The sequence below is a fragment of the Amphiprion ocellaris genome, chromosome 23, assembly GCF_022539595.1.
Source record: "Amphiprion ocellaris isolate individual 3 ecotype Okinawa chromosome 23, ASM2253959v1, whole genome shotgun sequence".
Taxonomy (NCBI): domain Eukaryota; kingdom Metazoa; phylum Chordata; class Actinopteri; family Pomacentridae; genus Amphiprion; species Amphiprion ocellaris.
This window is the reverse complement of record NC_072788.1, coordinates 23,108,169-23,129,355: the sequence shown is the minus strand read 5'-3', so window position 1 is coordinate 23,129,355 and position 21,187 is coordinate 23,108,169. Positions and strand designations below refer to the sequence as shown.

At 35.2% G+C, this 21,187-nt stretch overlaps 1 protein-coding gene across 1 annotated transcript; it reads left to right on the top strand.

The window, feature by feature from the left end:
• The first annotated feature begins 3,577 nt into the window (after positions 1-3,577).
• zgc:92429 (uncharacterized protein LOC445063 homolog) lies at positions 3,578-20,909 on the top strand. Its single transcript, XM_055007877.1, has 11 exons — positions 3,578-3,833; positions 6,175-6,224; positions 6,312-6,368; positions 9,698-9,852; positions 10,418-10,521; positions 14,887-14,936; positions 17,121-17,191; positions 17,393-17,495; positions 18,052-18,171; positions 18,793-18,855; positions 20,447-20,909. The coding sequence occupies exons 1-11, from the start codon at positions 3,770-3,772 to the stop codon at positions 20,858-20,860; spliced, it is 1,251 nt and encodes a 416-aa protein (XP_054863852.1). The 5' UTR covers positions 3,578-3,769; the 3' UTR covers positions 20,861-20,909.
• The last annotated feature ends 278 nt before the right edge of the window (positions 20,910-21,187 follow it).

Here is a 21,187-nt window from a genome sequence, read left to right as displayed (position 1 = left end):
ATGATGCTTTAACCGTGGAAACGTTCAATTAAAACTCTTCTGCAGCGCCTCCTCACTGTGGTTTGGTTTGGTTTGGTTTGGTTTGGGGTTTTTTTGGTTCTAATCTTCTCTCTTGTTGCGACACGTTGACCTGAATCACGTCTAATTGTTTGATTTTACACCAACACTCCCACGGTGAGGATTTAAAAGCAGCTTTTCCGCCTCCTGACTCCTGCTTAGAGCTGAATAATGAAACCGTTTCTTAGTGGCGCTGATGCATCTGGTCGTATTTCAGACGCTTTCTTTTCTTGTAGTTTATGAGTAAAGTGTTCCTTGGTGAGCAGTAGATCACTCAGACCATCCTGGAGCCTGACAAAGAGTGAGTTTTGTCCAGAGTGAATAATTTATCGCTGCCTGCAGTTTATCTCAGTGTTCAGGATGAAAGATATTTGAGTAGAAAACTGCAAAAGGGTGGCGAGTCCATAAATATCCGCCTGCAGGACGTCAATTAATTTAAAGAGACGTGAGTTTGTCGCTTAGCGGCTTCTGTTTGGGCAGCTGTAGATCACATTATAGATCTTAAACCTCTATAGACTTCTGTTCAACAATACCTTTATTCATTTTTCTCATATACACAATGAAATTTACAAGAACAAACAGAATAAACAATGATCTGCTCCTCTTGATTCAAATTTAATACGGATTTTTGGAGAAAAAAAATCTGCAACAAGTTTTACTTTTCTGCGAATCCTTTTTGTTTTTTAACAGAATTTATTTTTAAAAAGTCCCTAAACTTCACCATATTTTCTTGTTTTTTACTATACAGATAATTTTTTTTTCTAGGGGAAGAAGTGATGTAATTTGGTTTATCCAATGTTTAATTGTTGGTTTATGAGTTTTTAGCCGTTAGGACACTGAGGTTCATTAATATCTGATCATTTTTCTGATTTTTTTTTGGGGGGGGGGTAAAGATAGATAATTAGAAACCATACAGGGTCCAATTAGTCATCTTTATTATCATATGCAGAACAATATTTACAGGAACGACCAGAATAAACAATGAACTGCTCCTCTAAATTCAAATTTAATACATATTTTTAGAAAAAATCTGCATCATTTTTACAACAATCCATTCCCAGTATAATTTTCTGCCTTTCAAGAACATAATTTATGAAAAAGGTCTTAGTTTTTTTTTTACTATATGTTATTTTTTCTAGGGGAAAATTTGATGTCATGTGTTTTATCCAATGTTTAATGGTTGGTTTATGAAGTTATTAGCTGTTAGGAAGCTGAAGTTCATTAATATCTGTTAATTTTTATGATGTTTTTTGGATAGAGACCAATTAGAAGCAGTTCAGTGTCCAATTAAATTATTTTTAAAATAATCTTCTCATATGTAGCTCTGATCTCTTCCCTAAATATCAAATAAATGTCAAATCGACCCATTTTAAAGTTAAAAAAAATCTATAAATAAATAAATGTTTAAGTATTTTTTCAGTATGAAACTTCTGCTTGGCTTAATAAGTGTAGCCAACATATAAAATTAAAATGGTTCATTTCACATATTTTCACCCTGCACAGAAGACGTATCCTGTGTTAATTTTATACGTATATAAATTATATGTTGTATTTTATATTTAAATCATTTGAATGTAAATTGAAAAAAAAAACTTTAGATATCCATTTTTGATGAAAAACGAGTGAATTATCCCCATTGAACCCTGATCTGTGAGAGGTAAAGAACACCATTAGTAATAGTGAGATTTAACCAATGTTTATTGGACTTTTTTGGTTTCTGACACTTTTGGATAATTAAACATCAAATTGACCCTGGAACATTACTGCTGCAGGAGGCTTCATCTTTCTGCCAAACACAGTGAAAGTTCCTTTAGTTCATGTGTCTGGTGTGTTTCTATTGATTTGTCTTTGCAGGAGTTATTATATTCACATTGTCAGTCAGTCTGAATCATGTTTACAGTCTGAGCTTTTAAAGACTCATTCAACCGATATTCAGTAAATATAACTGCGTTTCATCGAACAGAACATTCCAGTGGAAAGTAAAGAGAGAAGTACTGTATTCAAGACTTCCGTACAGCCTGAATGTTTGTTCATGTTGCCTCATAAAAACCAACCTTCTAGAACTCCTTTTCCATGGACAACTGGACCTGTTCTTGTAGGAACTTCAATAAAACTGCTGTGTGGGTCTCATAGAGGACAAAAACTGTCCTTTTACAGTCCTTACAGTGTCAAACATCACCATCAGCAGCGTAAAAGTCAGCACAATAAATCCTCCTAGCATCCAGTAACTGACATGTTTTGCTGTTTTCATGCGTCCAAGCTGGTGGATGCAGCAGTGAAACCTGTTGTTGGTGCCTCCTGCAGTGGAAAGTCACGTCAAAATTGAAGCCGGGTGGCAATTAGCTTAGCATCTAGTTTGTTAAATCTGCATTTAAAAAAAAAGACTGAACACAGATACAAGGTGTAAAAGTAACAACTTGGCATTTTCGTATTTGTGTAGCTTTTAACAAATCATTTCTGATGTTTGCAAGAAAACAAAATGTCAAAGTATTATTTTAAGAATGTCAAATAAAGTCTACAAGTTGTGCTCTTTGGAAACCAACGACATTCAGTGCTTTGCATATTTGTCAGTTCAGGACCTAAAGCTCAACACTGATGGTTTATGCAGCAAGACAAAGACCCAAAGACCACAAGCAAGTCCACCTCTGAGTGGCTCAGAAAGAACTAAATGAAGGTTCTGGAGTCAAATCTGGACTTGAATCTAATTGAGATTCTGTGACAAGACCTTAATAGGACAGTTCATGATCTAATGTGACTGAATTGAAACTATTCTACAGAGAAGAGTGGAGCAGAATTCCTCCATGGTGATGGAAAAGACTGATCACAATCTGGGTTTAGCTGCAGTTGTTGCTGCCAAAGCAGTTATTAGGTTCAGGGGGGCAATTACTTTTTCACAGAGTGATAAAGGTTTGTGGGTTATCTCTGTCTAATTTTCAATAAATATAAATATTAGTTTCAAGATCTGGAACATTTAGATGTGAGAAATATGCAACAATAGAAGATTTTTCTGTCAGGGAGCAAATACTTTTGGTTGTTCCATGGCAGAAAGGAAAGAAAATACTGATAAATTTTAAGATTAATCTCCGTTAATCAACACGATACAGTACAAGGACAATCACTGAGTCACTTTATGTCTTTTTAATGATGTTTAATCAAAACGCAGCCCAATAATTACATTTAAAAGTCCACATATTTCACACTCTGCTTGTAAACAGCTGTTTCAGGACTTCCTGACTCAATATCTGCTGGAAAACCTTCCCAACTGACCAGAGCAGCAGCTAAACCAGGTGGTTTCTCATATTTGTCCGTCTCTGATCAGTAAAACAAACTTCAAACATGTCATCCAGCTGCAGGAATTAAAACGTCTTTGCAGTGTTTCCTGGTTGGTAGTAAAGCGGCTCCTGATTGGTCCAGCAGCAGAAGGTGACAGGAGTCCAGCAGTTGTCGGTGGTGTTGTGGTGGGTGAATGTGACGCTCTCCAGGAGGAACGTCAACCCCCGGCCTCAGATAAGTTGTGACAGCTGAGGGAGGAGGACAGCTGCTATTTTTATCTTTCATTCAGCCTCGACCAGAAACAGAAACTCCCTCCTTCCTCCCTCAAGCCATCGCTCCTTCTGGACCTTCTGGGAGAAACTTCTGGAGGTCCGGCTGAGGCGTTAAGACCAGGAGAAACCGTCCAGAGGCCTCAGAGTGAAGAAGGAGAAGAAGCAACATGGCGCTGCTGTGCTACAACAAAGGCTGTGGAGAGAAGTTCGATGCCAACAAGAACCAGGAAGGTAAGATCCTGCTGAAAGTTTCTGTCACTTTTAAATCATCTCCAGGATTCATGTTTGGTTTCTTTGACTGTCAGAGTTTTAAAAAGTCAAACTGATGTGAGACAAACACCTGCAGTAAAGCTTGTGGGTTCTTCAGGTTTGATTTTTATTCAATAACAGCAGATTTCTTTACGTCCAGTTGAGTTTCTGACTCCTGAGAGCTTCAACTTTTTAATAATAAAGCAGAAATAAGAGCTGAAGGAAGAACATTTTCCACTTTTCATTTATGTTTGTACCAAAAAACCTGCTGACAAAGCTTTGATTTGGATTCGAGACCAGATTTGTGGTATCTTTTGACCTTGACGCAGAAATTAAATGTAAATTCACAAGACTAGACTTGAATTTGAGGACTTTTTATTTAGAATGTTGGTTGAATAATTCAAAAGAAGTTGGAGTTAGCAGAGCGTGATCGGCCACATGTCTCTGGAAGGACGGCAGCTTTCCTCGTAGCGACCGGCTTCCTTTTATGGGACGCCACGTTTGAACTGCGGTGACCCGAGAACAGCTGGTTGGAGGAAAACCTCACTGCTCAAAGTCTGATCCTCTACAGCTGGGATCCTCGTTTCAGACTGGCTTTATCATATTATTCTCCTATATTTCTCCTAAAATTCACCAGCAGATAAAAACCAGGAAGGACGAGAACAATTGTAGCAACAGGAGTCAAACTGGAGCTTTAAAGGAGATAATTCACAACTTTTACCAGCGAATCCATGTTTTTCTCAATTGAGCTGCATGTGAGCTGTAAATATCTATCTATCTATCTATCTATCTATCTATCTATCTATCTATCTATCTATCTATCTATCTATCTATCTATCTATCTATCTATCTATCTATCTATCTATCTATCTATCTATCTATCCAATATTTCATGTTTTTTTTGTGAAATATTTAATGTTCAACAAAAGGCAAATTTACATTACATCACTGGAAAACAGAGCTGTGACTGATAATTAATTAGTGCCATGTTTTGATAATCCATTTTTAAAAGTTTTATTTTTTAAAATTAATTAATACAAATTATTTTCAAAATTACCATTTTTGAAAAATTATTTACATTATTATGATAATCATTTTTTACAAAGTGTTCCATCCATCCATTATCTATACACCTCTTAATCCTCACTAGGGTCATGGGGGGGCTGGAGTCTATCCCAGCTGACTCAGGTGAAGGCAGGGGACACCCTAGACAGGTCACCAGTCTGTCACAGGGCTACATACAAAGACAAACAATCACTCTCACATTCACACCTACGGGCAATTTAGAATGATCAATTAACCTCAGCATATTTTTGGACTGTGGGAGGAAGCCGGAGTACCCGGAGAAAACCCACGCATGCACAGGGAGAACATGCAAACTCCATGCAGAAAGATCCCGGGAAAGCCAGGACGTGAACCAGGGATCTTCTTGCTGCAAGGCGAAAGTGCTAACCACTACGCCACTGTACAGCCCTTACAAAGTGTTATTAATGAAAATTATTTTGATAATTAAAATACATGTTTAATAATTTACATTATTATGATAATCCATTTTTATAGTTGTATGAAATAAATCAATTAACTAAACTAATTTTAATAATTACAATTATTATTAATAATTTATTATGATAATCCTTTTCTAAAAGTTTCTTTAAAATTTAAATTAATGACTTTAAATTATTTTAATAATTAAAATATTTTTAAAAATAATTTTAAATATTCCAAAAATATTTTTTTAAATAATTAAAATTATTTTTAAAAAATTAAGTAATGCATTTTAAAAACAACTGCATTTTCTGAATCCAGCTTCTTAAATGCAAATATTATCTGGTTTCTTTCCTTCTTCATGACATTAAACTGAATATTTTAATCGACATTAACATTAATTGATGTATATATATCAAAGCAAAATGGGGCTACTTTAAAGGTTCTGAAATCTAAAATATATTCACTGCAAAATTCCACGTGTTCTTTGATACCTTCAGTGAGAATCTACAATGTAGAAAATAATTAAAATAAACAAAACCATTGAATGAGAAGGCGTGTCCAAACTTTTTATATATATATATATATATATATATATATATACAGTGTATAAAATGGATCCATTAGTCAAAGTTGTGAATTACCTCTTTTAAATCTCCAGTTTGACTCCTGTTTCTAGAATTGTTCTCCTCCTTTCTCGTCTTTGTCTCTTGGTAATTTTGCGGAGAAAAGTCTGAGAATCATATCAGACAACTCAAAGCTAAAATGAAAATTACAGGCTGTAGAATAGAAAATTTTGAGTAGTCAGATTAGTGTTGAGTTTGTTTCTCCTCCACAGATTCCTGCATCTTCCACCCAGGAGTTCCGATCTTCCACGATGCTCTGAAGGTAAAACCATCAGCTCTTTCCTGATCTGATCTGGAATATATTCTATGATATATTATATTATATTATCTAACATTTCTGTGTTTCCAGGGCTGGTCCTGCTGTAAGAAAAGGACGACAGACTTCTCCGAGTTTCTCTCCATCAAGGTAACAGCTCAGGGTCAAACACTGCAGAAAGTCAGCTGATAAATCAGAGCAACTGGCGTAAATTAGCTGAAAATATTCTGCTGCTTTGATGAAACTTTAATCAGGAGAAAGTTGAACTGGTGATGTTGAAGCTGTTGCATTTAAAATGCGCTCAGTTAAAGCTGGAGAATATTTAAGAGCAGATCAATACCGATAACCTCCGAGTGTGCAATTAAGTATTGATACGTGATGGTTTTAATCATGACAAGCTGCTTAATCATCATTAATACGAAACTTCAGAGTTTTTAAATAACACAAACGTTTATTTATCAGCTTTAAACTTTTATCAATACTCAAAACAAAACTCTGTGTCAATAATCATCTCTATCGATGCTTTAAACAGGATTGTCTCACAATTTAATGATATTTACCTGTTTAACATACTTTTTATTTCTCTTGTGGGATTATGCTGTACAACTGAAAACCCTTAGATGATTTTAAAAGTGTAAAAGTAAAAAACTTTAAAGCAGAAAACCACAGAATTCATCAATGGTAGTTTATTACTTTCTGCAAGTTGTGATCAAATCGCTCAATTTAAATAATGATGACTGTTTTAAAGGGCAGGTTTACATTTTTATGAGTGTCTTAAAACTGTATACATGAAGTTTTTGTTGCTGTAGTTTCACCTTATGATTATAAATGCCCAAAATAAAATTACTGACACCTCAAACATGTATCCTTCAGGAAAAAAGTCCCCATTTCCCTGAGCTTTGCTTCTAGAAAATTAAGAATACTTTACAAAACAACAGCAACAACAAAAAAAATATCTTTAGGTTGTGTTTCATGTGTTTATCTGCTGTATTTATGATGCTATGAGGTCCAAAAATGCTGGAAAAGTGAATTATGGCTCATTTTTATGTACTTTAAGGGTCTGTAACGATGAAAAAATCCATAATATGAAGGTAAAACTTTGCAATGCTTCATGACATATTCTAAAGTTTTAGAACATTTTTCAAAAAAACTGATTCTGAGGAGGCTCTGACTGATTTTAATCAAGTTTGGAAGAGATGGTGAAGCAGAGCTGTAGTTGGGGAGACGTAAGGACGTAATGACGTCACTGGATGACGCAGCTGTGCGTCTCAAACATATTAGCGACCTGGTCAGATCGCGAATATAGAGAGACGGAGTTTAAAAATGTCACCGAAAACCGACTAAAAGAGAAAAAAAATGGAGACTGAAGGCTTCCAGAAACAGCAGCGACGCACAGCGGCGTCCTGTTCGCTGTTTGTCCGCAGAATAAGCCGGTCAGGAGGGTCAACATCTGGTCCGCGGTCTGTTTCAGGTACTTTAGCTAAACGCTAACATGCTAGCTGCTGCTCTGCTAAACTTCCGCCACAACTTGTCGTTTTTCAACAGTTTTATAGTTTCTTCTTCTTTGAAGACTTTGTTTGATGAGAAAATTACTGCTGCTAAAATAGCCGGCTGCTTTAGAAAGTTAATTGATCTTCAGACTCACTTCATTTCCTCGTCATTTACTTGTTTTGTCTTAAAAACTTCAGGAAAAATTCAGAAATCTCTACGAGTGTTTCTCAAAGCCCCAAAATCAACAATGAATGAGAAGCAAGAAAGATTTTAGGGTGCTGACTGATTTTGTTGAAGCAATATTTCCTTAATTTTAGATATTTTATTGTGTTTTCAGACGCTGTGACATTACAGCTGCTCATAAATGATTATTTTTGCTACAAACATTTAATTTCATTACAGATTGTTCTGTTTATTCTCTAGATTATCTGGTTAGTTGTGTAGTCAGTAAAACGTCAGAGAATTATGAAAAATGTTAATCAGTGTTTCCTAAAGCCCAGCATGACAAATGGCTTGTTTTGTCCACAACCCAAAAAGTTTGAGTTTACAAACCTGAAAATATTTACATCTAAGAAGCTGCACAGACTCAGAAAATTCAAATTTTTTAAAAGCTATTTGAATTTGTTAAAAATACATTACTTAATCTAGAATTTGGAATTACTTTAAGATTGTTTTAACAATCTAAATAATTTTTAAATAATTCGAATTATTAGAATTATTTTTTGGTATTTTTCATTGCTGAAAATGTATTTAAAAAAATTATTTTCAATGAATTCATCTTGATTTTGAATTTATATAAATATTGTTTTAATAATCACAGTCATGTTTAAATAATAACGCTAATAATTATTAATACCTTATTTTAAAATAATATCAGCAGTAATAATAATTATTATTATTACTGTTTAAAAATGATTCAGATTATTAAAACAATTTTAAATTAATTCAAAATCAAGATTATTTAATTTAAAATTATTTCAAAAATGAATTTTAATTAATTAAAAATACTAAAAAATAATTATAATTTTAAATATTTTTAAAATGTTTTGATTGTTAAAGCAATTTGAAATTAATTCAAAATCCAAGCTTTATTAATGATTATATTAAAATGTAATACATTTTATATTATTAAAATATTTTCAAAATCATTGTAATATTTTTAATTATTTTAAAAACGATAATTAAAACTATTAATATTTTATGCACTAAAATATTCAGGCAAATCAGAGATGGTAGACGAGAAATCATTTTAAAAATGCGATGTTTTGAGATGTAGTAATTTATTTAAAAAGACATTTTAGTACAACAAAATCCAACTCAAAAGCAACAATTGTCAGCTAAATATTCAAATTAAGATCACATTTGTTAAGATTTTGCTGTTGGTAGACAACTTTATTAATCCCTGCAGGGAAACTCAGTTGTTACAGCAGCATGGATATTCAATAAAGGGGTAAACAATAAGACAACAGATTATTAGGGCATGAAATGAAGGTAAAATAAAATGAAATACGATAAAAAAAAATCTGAATAAAATTTAGAATAGAAAAAATCAACAGAATATACAAGAGTAACAATATTTATTTTATTTTTTGTTTTAAAGAGTATACAGAAATGTGCAAACGGCATAAGAAGGTGTATGTAAATTAACGTTACTTCATATATGGTGCTGTGATTTATTCCTGTGGTTACCAAACTGGGGTTCAGGGCCCTTCAAAGGATCACAAGATTAATCTGCAGGGTCGTGAGTGAAATATTGGAGAGTTTCACATGTTTGGGGCAGATCGGCTGGTTTAACCTCAATCAAAGCGTTGTATTTATATGTTTTTAATAGAAATTTAAGTTTAATTTAAAACTAACGGAGAAGAAAGTTCAAGTGGCACAAACGGTGAACTGTGCAGGAAATCCTTTCTATCTGTTTTCTCGCCGTCGACACACCTGAAATTGCAGATTTTCCTCCTTTATTTGACCTCTGATCTGTTTGGATGCAGGGCTGCACCCGAGGTTGCCACAGCAACGAGAAGCCTCAGGAGCCTCTGAGGCCGGAGGTGTCGTCGGATAAAGGCGAGATAAGACCCACCGACAGCCTGGAGATCATCTACCAGGGCCCCAAGTCTGCTGAGACGCTGCAGAAGGAGAGACCCAGGTGTTCGATTCACATTCAGCCCTCGTCCTCGTCCCTCTCCTGCTCATTTACATGGGATAACTGGAATTTGTCAGTTTGCATGAAGCTTCCTGTTAGTCACATGCTGCGGCTGCATGTGCAATCATTCAGAGGTCAGGGCGAGGTCGCTGCAGCATCTCTGGGATAAATAATTTACAGGATCGCACCTCGTTGCAGGCCTGTGCTCCTGCTCTGAGTGCATGTCCCAGCATCCTTTTCTGTGTTAGCAATAATATACACTGACGAGCCACAACATTAAAAACACCTGCAACTGCTGAGGGGGTTTTAATGTTGTGGCTTTAATGTTGTGGCTAATTTTGACTTGTTTTGGCTAATTTTGTGGCTAATAGTGTTGTGGCTAACAATGGGGCTAATAAAGTGTTCCAGGGCTCGGGTTAGAGCCTTTAGCCTTTGTACGACAATCTATTCCAGATTTGACCCACCTAAGCTCGCTGGCTTTTGATTTGAACCGGTTTAATGTGATATGGATGCAAAAAAGACAGTGAAATCCCCATTTTTATTTATTTATTTTATTGTGTGTGTGCAGTTCAGACGAGCCGCTGACCAAACTGCCCCACAAAGTGTCGGCGTCACTGGTTCAGGTGTTGGAGAAGCTGGACATCAGCAAGAGAGCCGAGAATGAGAATAAAGGTCAGAAAGTAAATTTATTAAAGTTGCTCTGATGACAACAAAGACACATTTTCTCTAAAGTGTTTTTATCGGGTTGATTTTGTGACTGATAATGTTGTGGCTAATTTTGTTTTTACTAATTTTCTCGTGGCTAATAATGTTGTGGCTAAGTTTTGTTGTGGCTAATAATGTTGTGGCTAATTTTGTTGTGGCTAATTTTGTTGACTAAAAATATTGTCTAATTTTGGCAAATTTTGTTGTGTCTAATAATGTTGTGGCTAATAATGCTTTGCTAATTGTGGCTAATGCTGTGGCTAATTATGTCTTATTTTGTTGTGTGTAATAATATTGTTGCTAATAAGGTTGTGGCTAATTTTGTAGCTAACAATGTTGTGACAAAATTTTGTTGTGGCTAAGTTTGCCTAATAATATCGCGGCTAATTTGGGCTAATTCTGTGGCTAATTTTGTTGTCGATAATTGTGACTAATCTTGTGTATAATAATGTTGTAGCTAATAACAAAACACTGTGAATAAAGTTCTGGTGCAGAGAACTTACTTTTTGAGCGTCTGTGTCTTGAAACAGGACAAACTATTTCAGGTTGCTGCAGTAAAATCAAGTAGATTTTTATTGGAAATAAGTTTAAAATAATCAAACTTCATTGGCAGATTTCTCCTCAAGTTTTAAGACTCGGGTAAAAAGAGAGTGTTGCAGTTTGTGCATTAGTCAGTGTATATATCCCATATTTTGTGTGTTTTCTGTGGGGTTTAGGGAGTAAATACATAATTGAACAGTTTTTACGGTGCAGTGGAGTCCAGCACAACATTACCGCATTAAATCCTACTTTTACAAGCTCATAGGTGTTAACAAGGTGGACTAAATGTTCTGAACGCTGCTCACCTGAAAATTAATTAGAATTATCATCTGTCCAACAACAGAAAGTGAAAATGTTGATAGAAAGTGCTGCAGAGCTGTTGTATTAATAATAAAGTGAGTGTAGTTCTATAAGTCTGTGCTGAAATAAACTCCATTTTATGCAGATGTGTGTGCAGAATCCAAGCAGGTGAAAAAAATTCTGAAAGTCTAGAGTATTTTTTCTGTTTTGTATTATTGTAACATGCAGCTACTTATGGTTCAGAAAATATCTTTACTGCTGCTTGATGCATTTTTAAATATTTCTTCAAAGATGGGCCTTTTTATTTCCATTTTTAATATTTCAACGCACTCAAAATCAGAGTTTGAGATCTACTCTTGCAGGATTTGAATCAATGTCATGATGAGAAATAAAAGTGAAAATTTCAGGCTTTTAGCTTCAATATTTCCTGAGATGTTGTGGTTCAAACAGCCTCAAATTTCATAAATATGTTTGTAAATATTAATATTTTATGCACTAGTAGTCTGATGTTTTAGACGTAGTCATTTACAGTCGTGTTCTTCTAAGCTTTTATTTAATTAGAAATGTCATTGCAAAAGTTAAAATCCCATTTAAAAAAATATTTTCAGCTAAATTTATGCTAGAAAAATGTCCTCGTCTGTGCAAAATTTAATCCAAATAGGTGAAAATAATTCTTAAAAAGTATTATTTTTTTGATATCGTTACTTTTGCACAAGAAATTTTTTATATTCACTTTTAATTAATTTATATGATTAAAATATTTAAAATTATTACAATAATTGAAATAATTAAAAAATTATTTTGGTTAATAAAACTATCAATATTTTATGCTCTATAATGTTCAGGCACATCAGAGATGGTCGACGAGAAATCATTTTAAAAAACTGGATGTTTGAGATGTTGTAATTTACAACAGTGTGTGACTTATTCTAAGTTCATATTTGAATAGAAATATTAGCACAACCAAAGTGCAAAAGTTAAAATCCCACTCAAAAACTTAATTATTTAATTAAAACTAATTTTAATTAATTAAAAATCCCAAAACAAAGAAAGAAATAAAATAATTTAAATTATTTAAAAATGTTTTTTATTATTAAAGCAATTTTAAATTAATTCAAAATTCAGAATTAATTAGTTATTATTTAATATTAAAATGTAATTAATTTTATTATTAAAATATTTTTTAAATTAGTGCAATGACTACAATTATTTAAAAAAGAAATTTATTAAAACTATCAATATTTTATGCTCTAAAATATTCAAGCAACTCAGAGGCAGGACTGGGCGATATGGCCTAAAAAAAATCTCCAATTTTTTTCACAAAAAATCCCGATTCACGATTTATCTGTTTTGTTTTTTTTTACCCCTTACCTATTCTCAGCATCCCGGAGTCCAGTCTACTCTATCCAAATAAGCTGCAGCCCTCTCCAGGTAAACACACCTGATCGCAGCTGGAAATGCGCTGCATGTGGCATGCTGGTCCGGTTGCAGTGCATTTCCTGCTGTGATCCGGTGTGTTTACCTGGAGAGGGCTGCAGCTCATTTGCATAAAGTAGACTGACTTCTACTTCAGTGGTTCCCAACCTGTGTGGCTTGGAGCCCCTCCTATAAGCTGCACCCAGCCCCACCCACCACCACCACCACCACCACATAAGTACGCTACAAAACATAAGAGGGAAGTTATTGAATTGTATTACTAATAGAAAATTCCCTAAAATTACAAAAAATATTTTATATCAAACCAAGAGTTCAAGAGTTGTACTATGACGAGGAGGAGAGAGTTTATGGCTGCAGTAAATTTGGTGACACTACAATGCATAACAGTTATTGATTTTTTTTTTTTTTTACTATAAAAAAAATCCTTAAAATTATGAAAAAAAATATTTCATGTCAAACCAAGAGTTGTAGTATGACCAGCAGGAATCAGTTGCTGACTGCAGTAAATGTGTTGAATATTTGTGTCTCTTCGCTGTTTGCAGCAGTTTTGCATTTTGCAGACGGTTCCTGTTCACTCGTCACACAACCAGCTGCTCATAGACACCAATGTTATTTCTGCAGCTACTTTTGATTAAACTGGGCTTATAGCACATTGTCTACCTTACAACGATGGAAAAGAGGCATCGTTTATGTTTAGACAACGTATATTTAATGAGTTATTGATGTCTGAAGTCTGAATTTGTGAACGTCTTTCCGACTTTACCAAACTGTGTTTTTTTTTCCTGACGCCGCCATAATTCTCTGGTTTCATGCTGTCATTTGCGAGCATTTCACCACAAATAACATAATTCTGTCTTGTTCTTTAATAAAACCAAATTTAAGGTAACTCTCGAAGTACAGCCGGAGTTTTTAGGTACTGATGAATCTTCACCCGTTTTGCGCTTTTCAGACACAGTTTCCGTCAGTAATTTTCTAACTGTAACACAAACTAATGAATCGGGATGAACTAGAGCCAACCTGAAGAAAGACCAAATAAATGTGTTTTTACAATGTTTTATAAGTAGACTTGTGATGACACAGCGAGTCTGTTACTCTGATTTTATCCAGAATGTAAAAATCTGTTTTTTATAACATCACAGCCTCAGAGCAGACAAAGCGGACCCCAGGTTGCACTCTGAACTACGGGAGCCCAGCGGGAAGGTGTTGGTGGCGGATGTTGATGAGAAAATCGATTTTCATTAAAACAAATCGACATTAAGTACAAACTCGAATTAATCGATAAAATCGATTTATCGCCCAGCCCTACTCAGAGGTAGTAGACTGGAAATCATTATAAAAAATCAGATGTTTGAGATGTAGTAATTAACAGCAGTGTGTGAATTATTCTAAGTTTATATTTGAATAGAAATATTAGCACAACCAAAGCGCAAAAGTTAAAATCCCACTCAAAAACTTAATTATTTAATTAAAACTAATTTTAATTAATTAAAAATCCCAAAACAAAGAAAGAAATAAAATAATTTAAATTATTTTAAAAAAACTTTATTATTAAAGCAATTTTAAATTAATTCAAAATTCAGGATTAATTAGTTATTAGTTAATATTAAAATGTAATTAATTTTATTATTAAAATATTTTTAAAATTAGTATAATCACTACAATTATTTAAAAAAGAAATTTATTAAAACTATCAATATTTTATGCTCTAAAATATTCAAGCAACTCAGAGGTAGTAGACTGGAAATCATTATAAAAAATCAGATGTTTGAGATGTAGTAACAGCAGTGTGTGAATTATTCTAAGCTTCTGTTTAAATAGAAATATTATAACAAAGGTGCAAAACTTAAAATCCAACTCAAAAGCAAACAGTATCAACTAAACTTACAGTAAATCTGTGCTGAAAATCCATCCTTCCAAACAAACAAGATTAATTCAACCTGTTTTCATAAATCAACATCAGTCGTCTCTTAAAGTTTATTTTCTCTCCTGCTGTTCAGAAAATAAACTGTGGCTCTATAATCTGCTATCATATTTAGTTTTTGTGTTTTCTGACAGACAATCAGGTGATTCTTGGAACCCGCTGCAAGAACTCCGGATGCAAAACGGTGAGTGTCTGTCATGTATTTATTTGTGCTGTTTGGGAGGAACGTCTGGTTTTTCTTCTCAAAATAGTTTCTGATGTCAGTAAACGCCAACAAATTCATCCTGTAAACGTGTCAAAATGCTGCCTGCACTCGTCTTTACTTCCAATTTCAGGAGGAGCTTTTTTAATTTTTTTTTTTTTTTACCAAACTGTGATTCTAAACTGAACCATAAAACCACGTCTGAACCCTCAAACTGCCTTTTAAATGTGAGGAGATCCTCAGAAAGATACCAAACGCAGATTCTCTTCCTCATTCCTCTGCTTCAGTCTGTGGAAACTTTATTAAGGGCTCCATCTAGTGGCTGATGCTACGAACAACACAAGATCAGAGGAGACAGTTTCAGGGCATTTTTTCATCATTTTATGCTCGTTTTTCCATTGCGATGAAAAGTCCTGCACTCATATGGACAGATAGCTGTGTTTTCTGTGCAGTAAGACACAATTAAAATGTCATAAAAATGTAATGTATTTGATTACTCATTTAATAAAAATCTAAAAATGCATTTTCCTGAGTGCCCACTAGTGTTACTAACATTGAAAATAAATGTTAACTCTACGTACTATTGAAAATTAGCATTTTTCGTCTGCTTCCATACTGAAAAGTCCTTGAATTTTTCTAATTTAACCGTCGGTCGCAGTTGAGTCAATGCAGGCTTTTCAGTTGCGCTATGAAACGCAGAATTTTACATATTTACATAATTTAACATAGGAGATCATTCATTTTTGGCAATTTTCAAAAGAAGACATCGATCAATCAATCAAAGTTTATGTAAAATAAAATAAAGACATGTAAAATAAAGTGATTTTGAGGTTATATTTGGTACATTTTTATGACAAAACTGCACACCACAGATGAGTAAAGACTCTGGTAGTTCAAATCTGTTTCTATGGTCTGTAGCTCTAACAATAAGTGTAATTCCAACAATTAAAATAACAGAAAACATGCGTTTGAAACCTCAAATCTAATGTATTTGTTACATACACGTCATGCAAAGTATACAGAAAATTTAAAACAAAATTCTCAACCTGAGTGTTAAACGATTGAAGAATTTTAGATATAAAGGGGCCACAGAGTAGGATAGCAGACTACTAATATAATAATATCACACTGACAGGGAAATGCTGTTTCTATTGGCTTATTTTTACATTATATTTGCTGCACAATCTCACCAACTGCCATGCCAGTGTGTGTATAGCACCCTTAATAAATATATTTTATTAAATAATAGTCAGATTTGACTTCAGGGACAATAGTGTAGTATATAATATGTAAGGTGTCTTACCTTAATACTTAACCCTTTACATTGTGCAAGTCCACCAGGACATATTGCTACATTTTTACAAACCTTAGGGCATTTTTTTGAAGTATTTTTATTTGATTTATATCAACATAACCCTTAGATCCCACATTTTAATAATACGTGTTGACTTATGTCATAACTACTGCAATAAACCTCAACAAATTGGAATCGTTTTTGTTTTTATCACATATATTTCAAAATACAGAAGTTACATAGCTGTGATGGTCAAATTTGTAAAAAAAAAAAAAAAAAGCTGGCCAATATCCCATGATCTCATTTATGAAGATTTCTGTTACGTGCACTCTACTGTGTATTTTATACAAACCTATCACTGCAATGAAAAAGTGCTCTGAGACCTGGTGAAAGTGTGAAATGTTAGTAGAACTCCCCAGATTTTATATGCAAAAAGAAGGATTGATCTATCTTATCTGGTTTCAAATCTACCATCAATCAAAAATGAATAAGCAGTCATAGCGCCGGCGCTAGTTTCTCCTGTGTAAAAGTAATATGCAGAGGGAAATAGGGAACAAATAAAGTTTAATTTAATATGTGTAATCTGCATTTTAAGTGTTGTTGTGGTTTAATGTGGCAATAAAAGGAAACAAATCCCTTAACTGACAGGACGTCTTTTTTTAAATTTGGCAGTAAAATAACAGAAGTCTTTAATGCTGTGTCTAAACTGATCCAGCATTTTGTAACGTCACTCAAAATAAGAAAAATAATCCTCGTTTCTGCAGCAAACGACTCCATTTATGCTGCATCCAAACAAATGCCCTCGACCTTTTCATGTGACTGATGAGCATCGGTTTGATCGGTTATTGATCAGGTGGTGTTTGTGTGTTCAGATGTATCAGGGTCCAGAGACGGACATGGAGGTCTGCACCCACCACCCTGGAGGCCCCGTCTTCCACGAGGGGTAAGAACAAACACTGTACAGAGGCTTAATCTGCTACGAGCAAAATCAGAATCAGAATCTTTATTAGATGGCAGGTACATAGCAGGAACGTAAACAAACCAGCTGAGGAACATCCAAGGCTTTGTTAAACATCAGCAATTAGAACAAATGCTGTAGAGTCTTTCATTTTCTGCGCAAACTTGTGAAAATCTCTGCGTTCAGGTATAAATACTGGAGCTGCTGCTGCATAAAGACGACCGACTTCAACGCTTTCCTGGACCAGAAGGGCTGCAGCTCAGGGAAACACCGCTGGGTCCCGAAGCAGGTAAAAGCACCGAGAAATACTGATCCTGCAGCACAAAATGACAGATAGGAGGTCAAAGACGGAGTGTTTATAGAGCAGAATAAACAAATAAGTCTCTACTCAGGCTAGATTGTAAGTCAGGACACAATCGTGCTTCAATTTTAACCTGGATTTTGGAGCCACTTTCCAAGAATTCAGTGAGATAAAGTCTTAAACACAAATAGTAAAACCTTGAAATCCCAACAAAGTGATGTTTAAACTTGATTTTGAAGGCTGATGAAACGCTGCTTTAACGACCTACTTTTTATTTGTGCATTGACGTTTAGTTTATTGTTCTTGGCAGGAAACCTTTTTCATCAGAAAACAACCAAAGACTCAGACTTTAGTGATACAAATGTCATATTTATTACAAGATAGAGTTCTAAAAAACATCAAAGATCCTGAAAGGATCAAACATGTAGGAATAATTAGAAAGTTTATTCTGCAGGTAAACTGTCACTTTCTTTTACAGCATCAACTCTGATCACTTTGTACTTGTAAAACCACATCTGGTTTGTGTATTTCTCTGCGTTTCCAGGACAAGAAGAAGGTTGCGTGTCGATATGACTGGCATCAGACTGGAAACAACGTCTTTGTGACGATTTACGCCAAGAACGCAAACCCTGAACTTTCCAGCATCGAGGCCAACCGGACAGTGGTGAGATTTCCATGAATATTTACTGCGGGATAAAATAACGCAGCATTTAGAAATGGGCTGTTAAGTGATTTATTAGCACCAGTAGAGATGATTGGGAGGATGTTTTCACGTGTCAGGTTGCAAAAAAACTAATAATTCATGAATGTACCATTTTATTTCTACAGAAATTCAACAGGTTCACGTATGTTTTGTAAATGGATAGATTTTGGTTCAGATACCCTTCAACCCTGTAGCGCTCAATACAACCTGGCATCACAAATACTTCATATTTATTAGATTTCTAACTGATTTGTTAAAGATAATAGCCCTTTATAAGCGAGGTCTTATTAGGTCTGTAGATTCATGCTGATGAAAGTGCTTCAGTGGAAGATGAGGAGTTTTTGAAGACATTTCACCTCTAAACCCAGAGGATGTCTAAGTTCTGTTTATTTAGGGCCACCTGTTGGTCAGAACTCACCTAGATGTCCTCACTAGTTGGTCAGAACTGAGATATCTTGTGGGTTTAGAGGTGAAACGTCTTCAGGAAGTGGTCCAGTAGGTTTAAACATGCAGCCATCCACTTCATTTACCGACTCGCACAGTATTCAGAGATTAAAACCAAGTTCTCTGTTCTGTCCGTAGATCTCGTGTCAAATCCAGTTTGAGAACAACAAGATCTTCAAGAGAGAGTTCCACCTCTGGGGGGTGAGTAGAACATTATGTTTACCAACAGCACAGGATGGAGTGGAATAGTCTGAAAAACTGAGTCCAGCATCATGTTACATTTATGCAAGACACCTGCTGAAGACTTGGGGGAATCTTGGCCCATATCTGTTGTAGAGGTTGCTGAGGTAGTTAAGAAGCTCCTTGGTGGCAAAGTGTCAGGTGTTTTGTGGCCTTGATGGGCCTGTTAACCCTCCTGTTGTCCTCATTTACGGGCACCAAAAAATACCGTTTCCTTGTCTGAAAAAAATCCAGAAATTCAGCAAAAAATTCCAATAATTCCTTAAAAGTTTTATTTTTAAAAAATCCCCCAAATTTGGCAATAAACTTCTTGTAAATATTTTCAAAAAATGAGTAAAAATCTTTTTAAAAAAATCCTAAAAATATCGAAAGTGATTCCATATATATCAGTAAAACTTCTAATATTAATAAGAAACCAGAATCCAGCAAAATTCGCTGGATTTTGGTTGATTTTTTTGTGAATGTTCTTAAGAAACATTTTTAACGTTTTTTTTTCTCCCTCCACTGCACGTACTTTCTCTGTTCTAACTGGTGGATCATGCCAGCAGCATATGTTTGTCTCTAAGCCATGCAAGATTTTCCAAACACAAACGCCTCAGAAGAACTGGAAAGTGTTGCCAAGGGAAGGAATGTCTGGAGTGACCTGGAAGGAAATAGATCCCACCAGAGAATTCAACCAGCTCTGATCACGGCTGCCACTTAAATACTTTCAGGTTTATTTCTCAGGAAGGTTTCTGAGTGAACCGACCCAGAAGTATCTCAGTGGCAGCAGTCATCAGAGCTGGTTGAATTCTCTGGGTGGTGCTGGTATCATCTGTAACAACTTAAAGTATTACCAGGTTAACGTTTCATTTGTGTGGTGGGTCTCGCATTATTCTGTTCTTTAGCTTCTAATCAGAACTAGCAAGTCTTTGAACAAGAACAGATGAGATCTACAGGAGGATGTTCAGTAAGATCTTTTACACAAACACCTGAACAGAGTTAGTCTCTCCCCAAAGTGGAAAATCTCCATCAGAACATTTGAAGGGTTTGGAAGCAGAGTGATCTGACCCACTTCCTGTAGTTTTTGAGAAAAATGGATTCAAAGTTTTGTGTTTCCTAGAATGATCTAACATTCTACTGTAATGTTGTTTTTGGACCACTCTGCAAGTTTTCAGTCACTTTTGAAGTGATTTTTGGACAAATTTCAAGGCATTTTGGTTGATTTTTAATTCTGGATCATTATAGACAAATTTTGACTGAATTTGGATAATTTTCTATGTCATTCTGAACAATGTTCAGTGTTAGATATTTTGGATCATTTTTGAATCATCTTGGACAATAAGAGTTTGGAAGCAGAGTGGTCTGACCCACTTTCTGTAGTTTGTTTTTTCAAGAACAGTCTAACATTTGAAGTGCCACTGTAATGCTGTATTTGGGTTGTGGGTTAGACCACTTTGCCATGAAAGTCTAGACCATAAAATATTACAGAAATGAAATAAAACTCAGATTGGATATTTCGGGGGTTACACCATTCTGCTTCTAACCCCCTCAATTGTATTCTTACCTGCAGGTGATCAACATGAAGCAGAGCTCCGTCAACATGGTTCCGTCCAAAGTGGAGATCTCCCTCCGTAAGGCCGACCCGGTGTCCTGGGGCAAACTGGAGGACCCGAACTACAAACCAGAACCGGAGCCGGTGGAGGACACGTTCGCCGAAACCGAGACGTACCAACCCAACTGGGACATCGAGGACGACGACATCAGCGACTCTGACGAGGACTGGACCTACGACACTCCACAGAACAAACCGAGGAACAACGAGGAGCAGAAGAAGAAGGACAAGGAGGAGGAGGAGAAGCAGAACTTAAAGAGGAAGGAGGTGGAGGAGGAGATGAAGAGGGCGATGGAGGAGAAGAGGAAGCTGGAGGAACAGAGGCTACAGGAGGAGCAGGAAGGATTCGAAGACATGCCGGAGCTCGAGTAACAAGATTCTGATTCTCAACATAGAAAATAAAGCAGATGCTAACAAGTTACTGGGTCCTTCATGTTTCGTTAGTGGTGACGCTTCTCTAAACTAAAGGGAACGTCAAAACAACTTCTCAGTCTTATCCTGTAGCTGAAGTGAACACTGATAAATGGCTGAATCAGTGAGATAAATACCGTTATCCATCACGTCCCCTGAGTTTTAAGCACAAAGATTAATGATTCATGTAAAAGCCTAATTAATCACTTTTGGTGTTAACAGGCCACTGCTCCAAACAAAACACTCCAGCTGGGATTAGCCTTGGTGAGTCATGCTGTAATTGTATTT

Excerpts from the sequence above, each read along its gene's own strand:
- zgc:92429 (XM_055007877.1), top strand. The coding sequence starts at position 3,770 with ATGGCGCTGCTGTGCTACAACAAAGGCTGTGGAGAGAAGTTCGATGCC. Across the intron at positions 3,834-6,174 it reads TGCCAACAAGAACCAGGAAG|ATTCCTGCATCTTCCACCCA; the intron begins GTAAGATCCTGC and ends TCTCCTCCACAG. Across the intron at positions 9,853-10,417 it reads CTGCAGAAGGAGAGACCCAG|TTCAGACGAGCCGCTGACCA; the intron begins GTGTTCGATTCA and ends GTGTGTGTGCAG.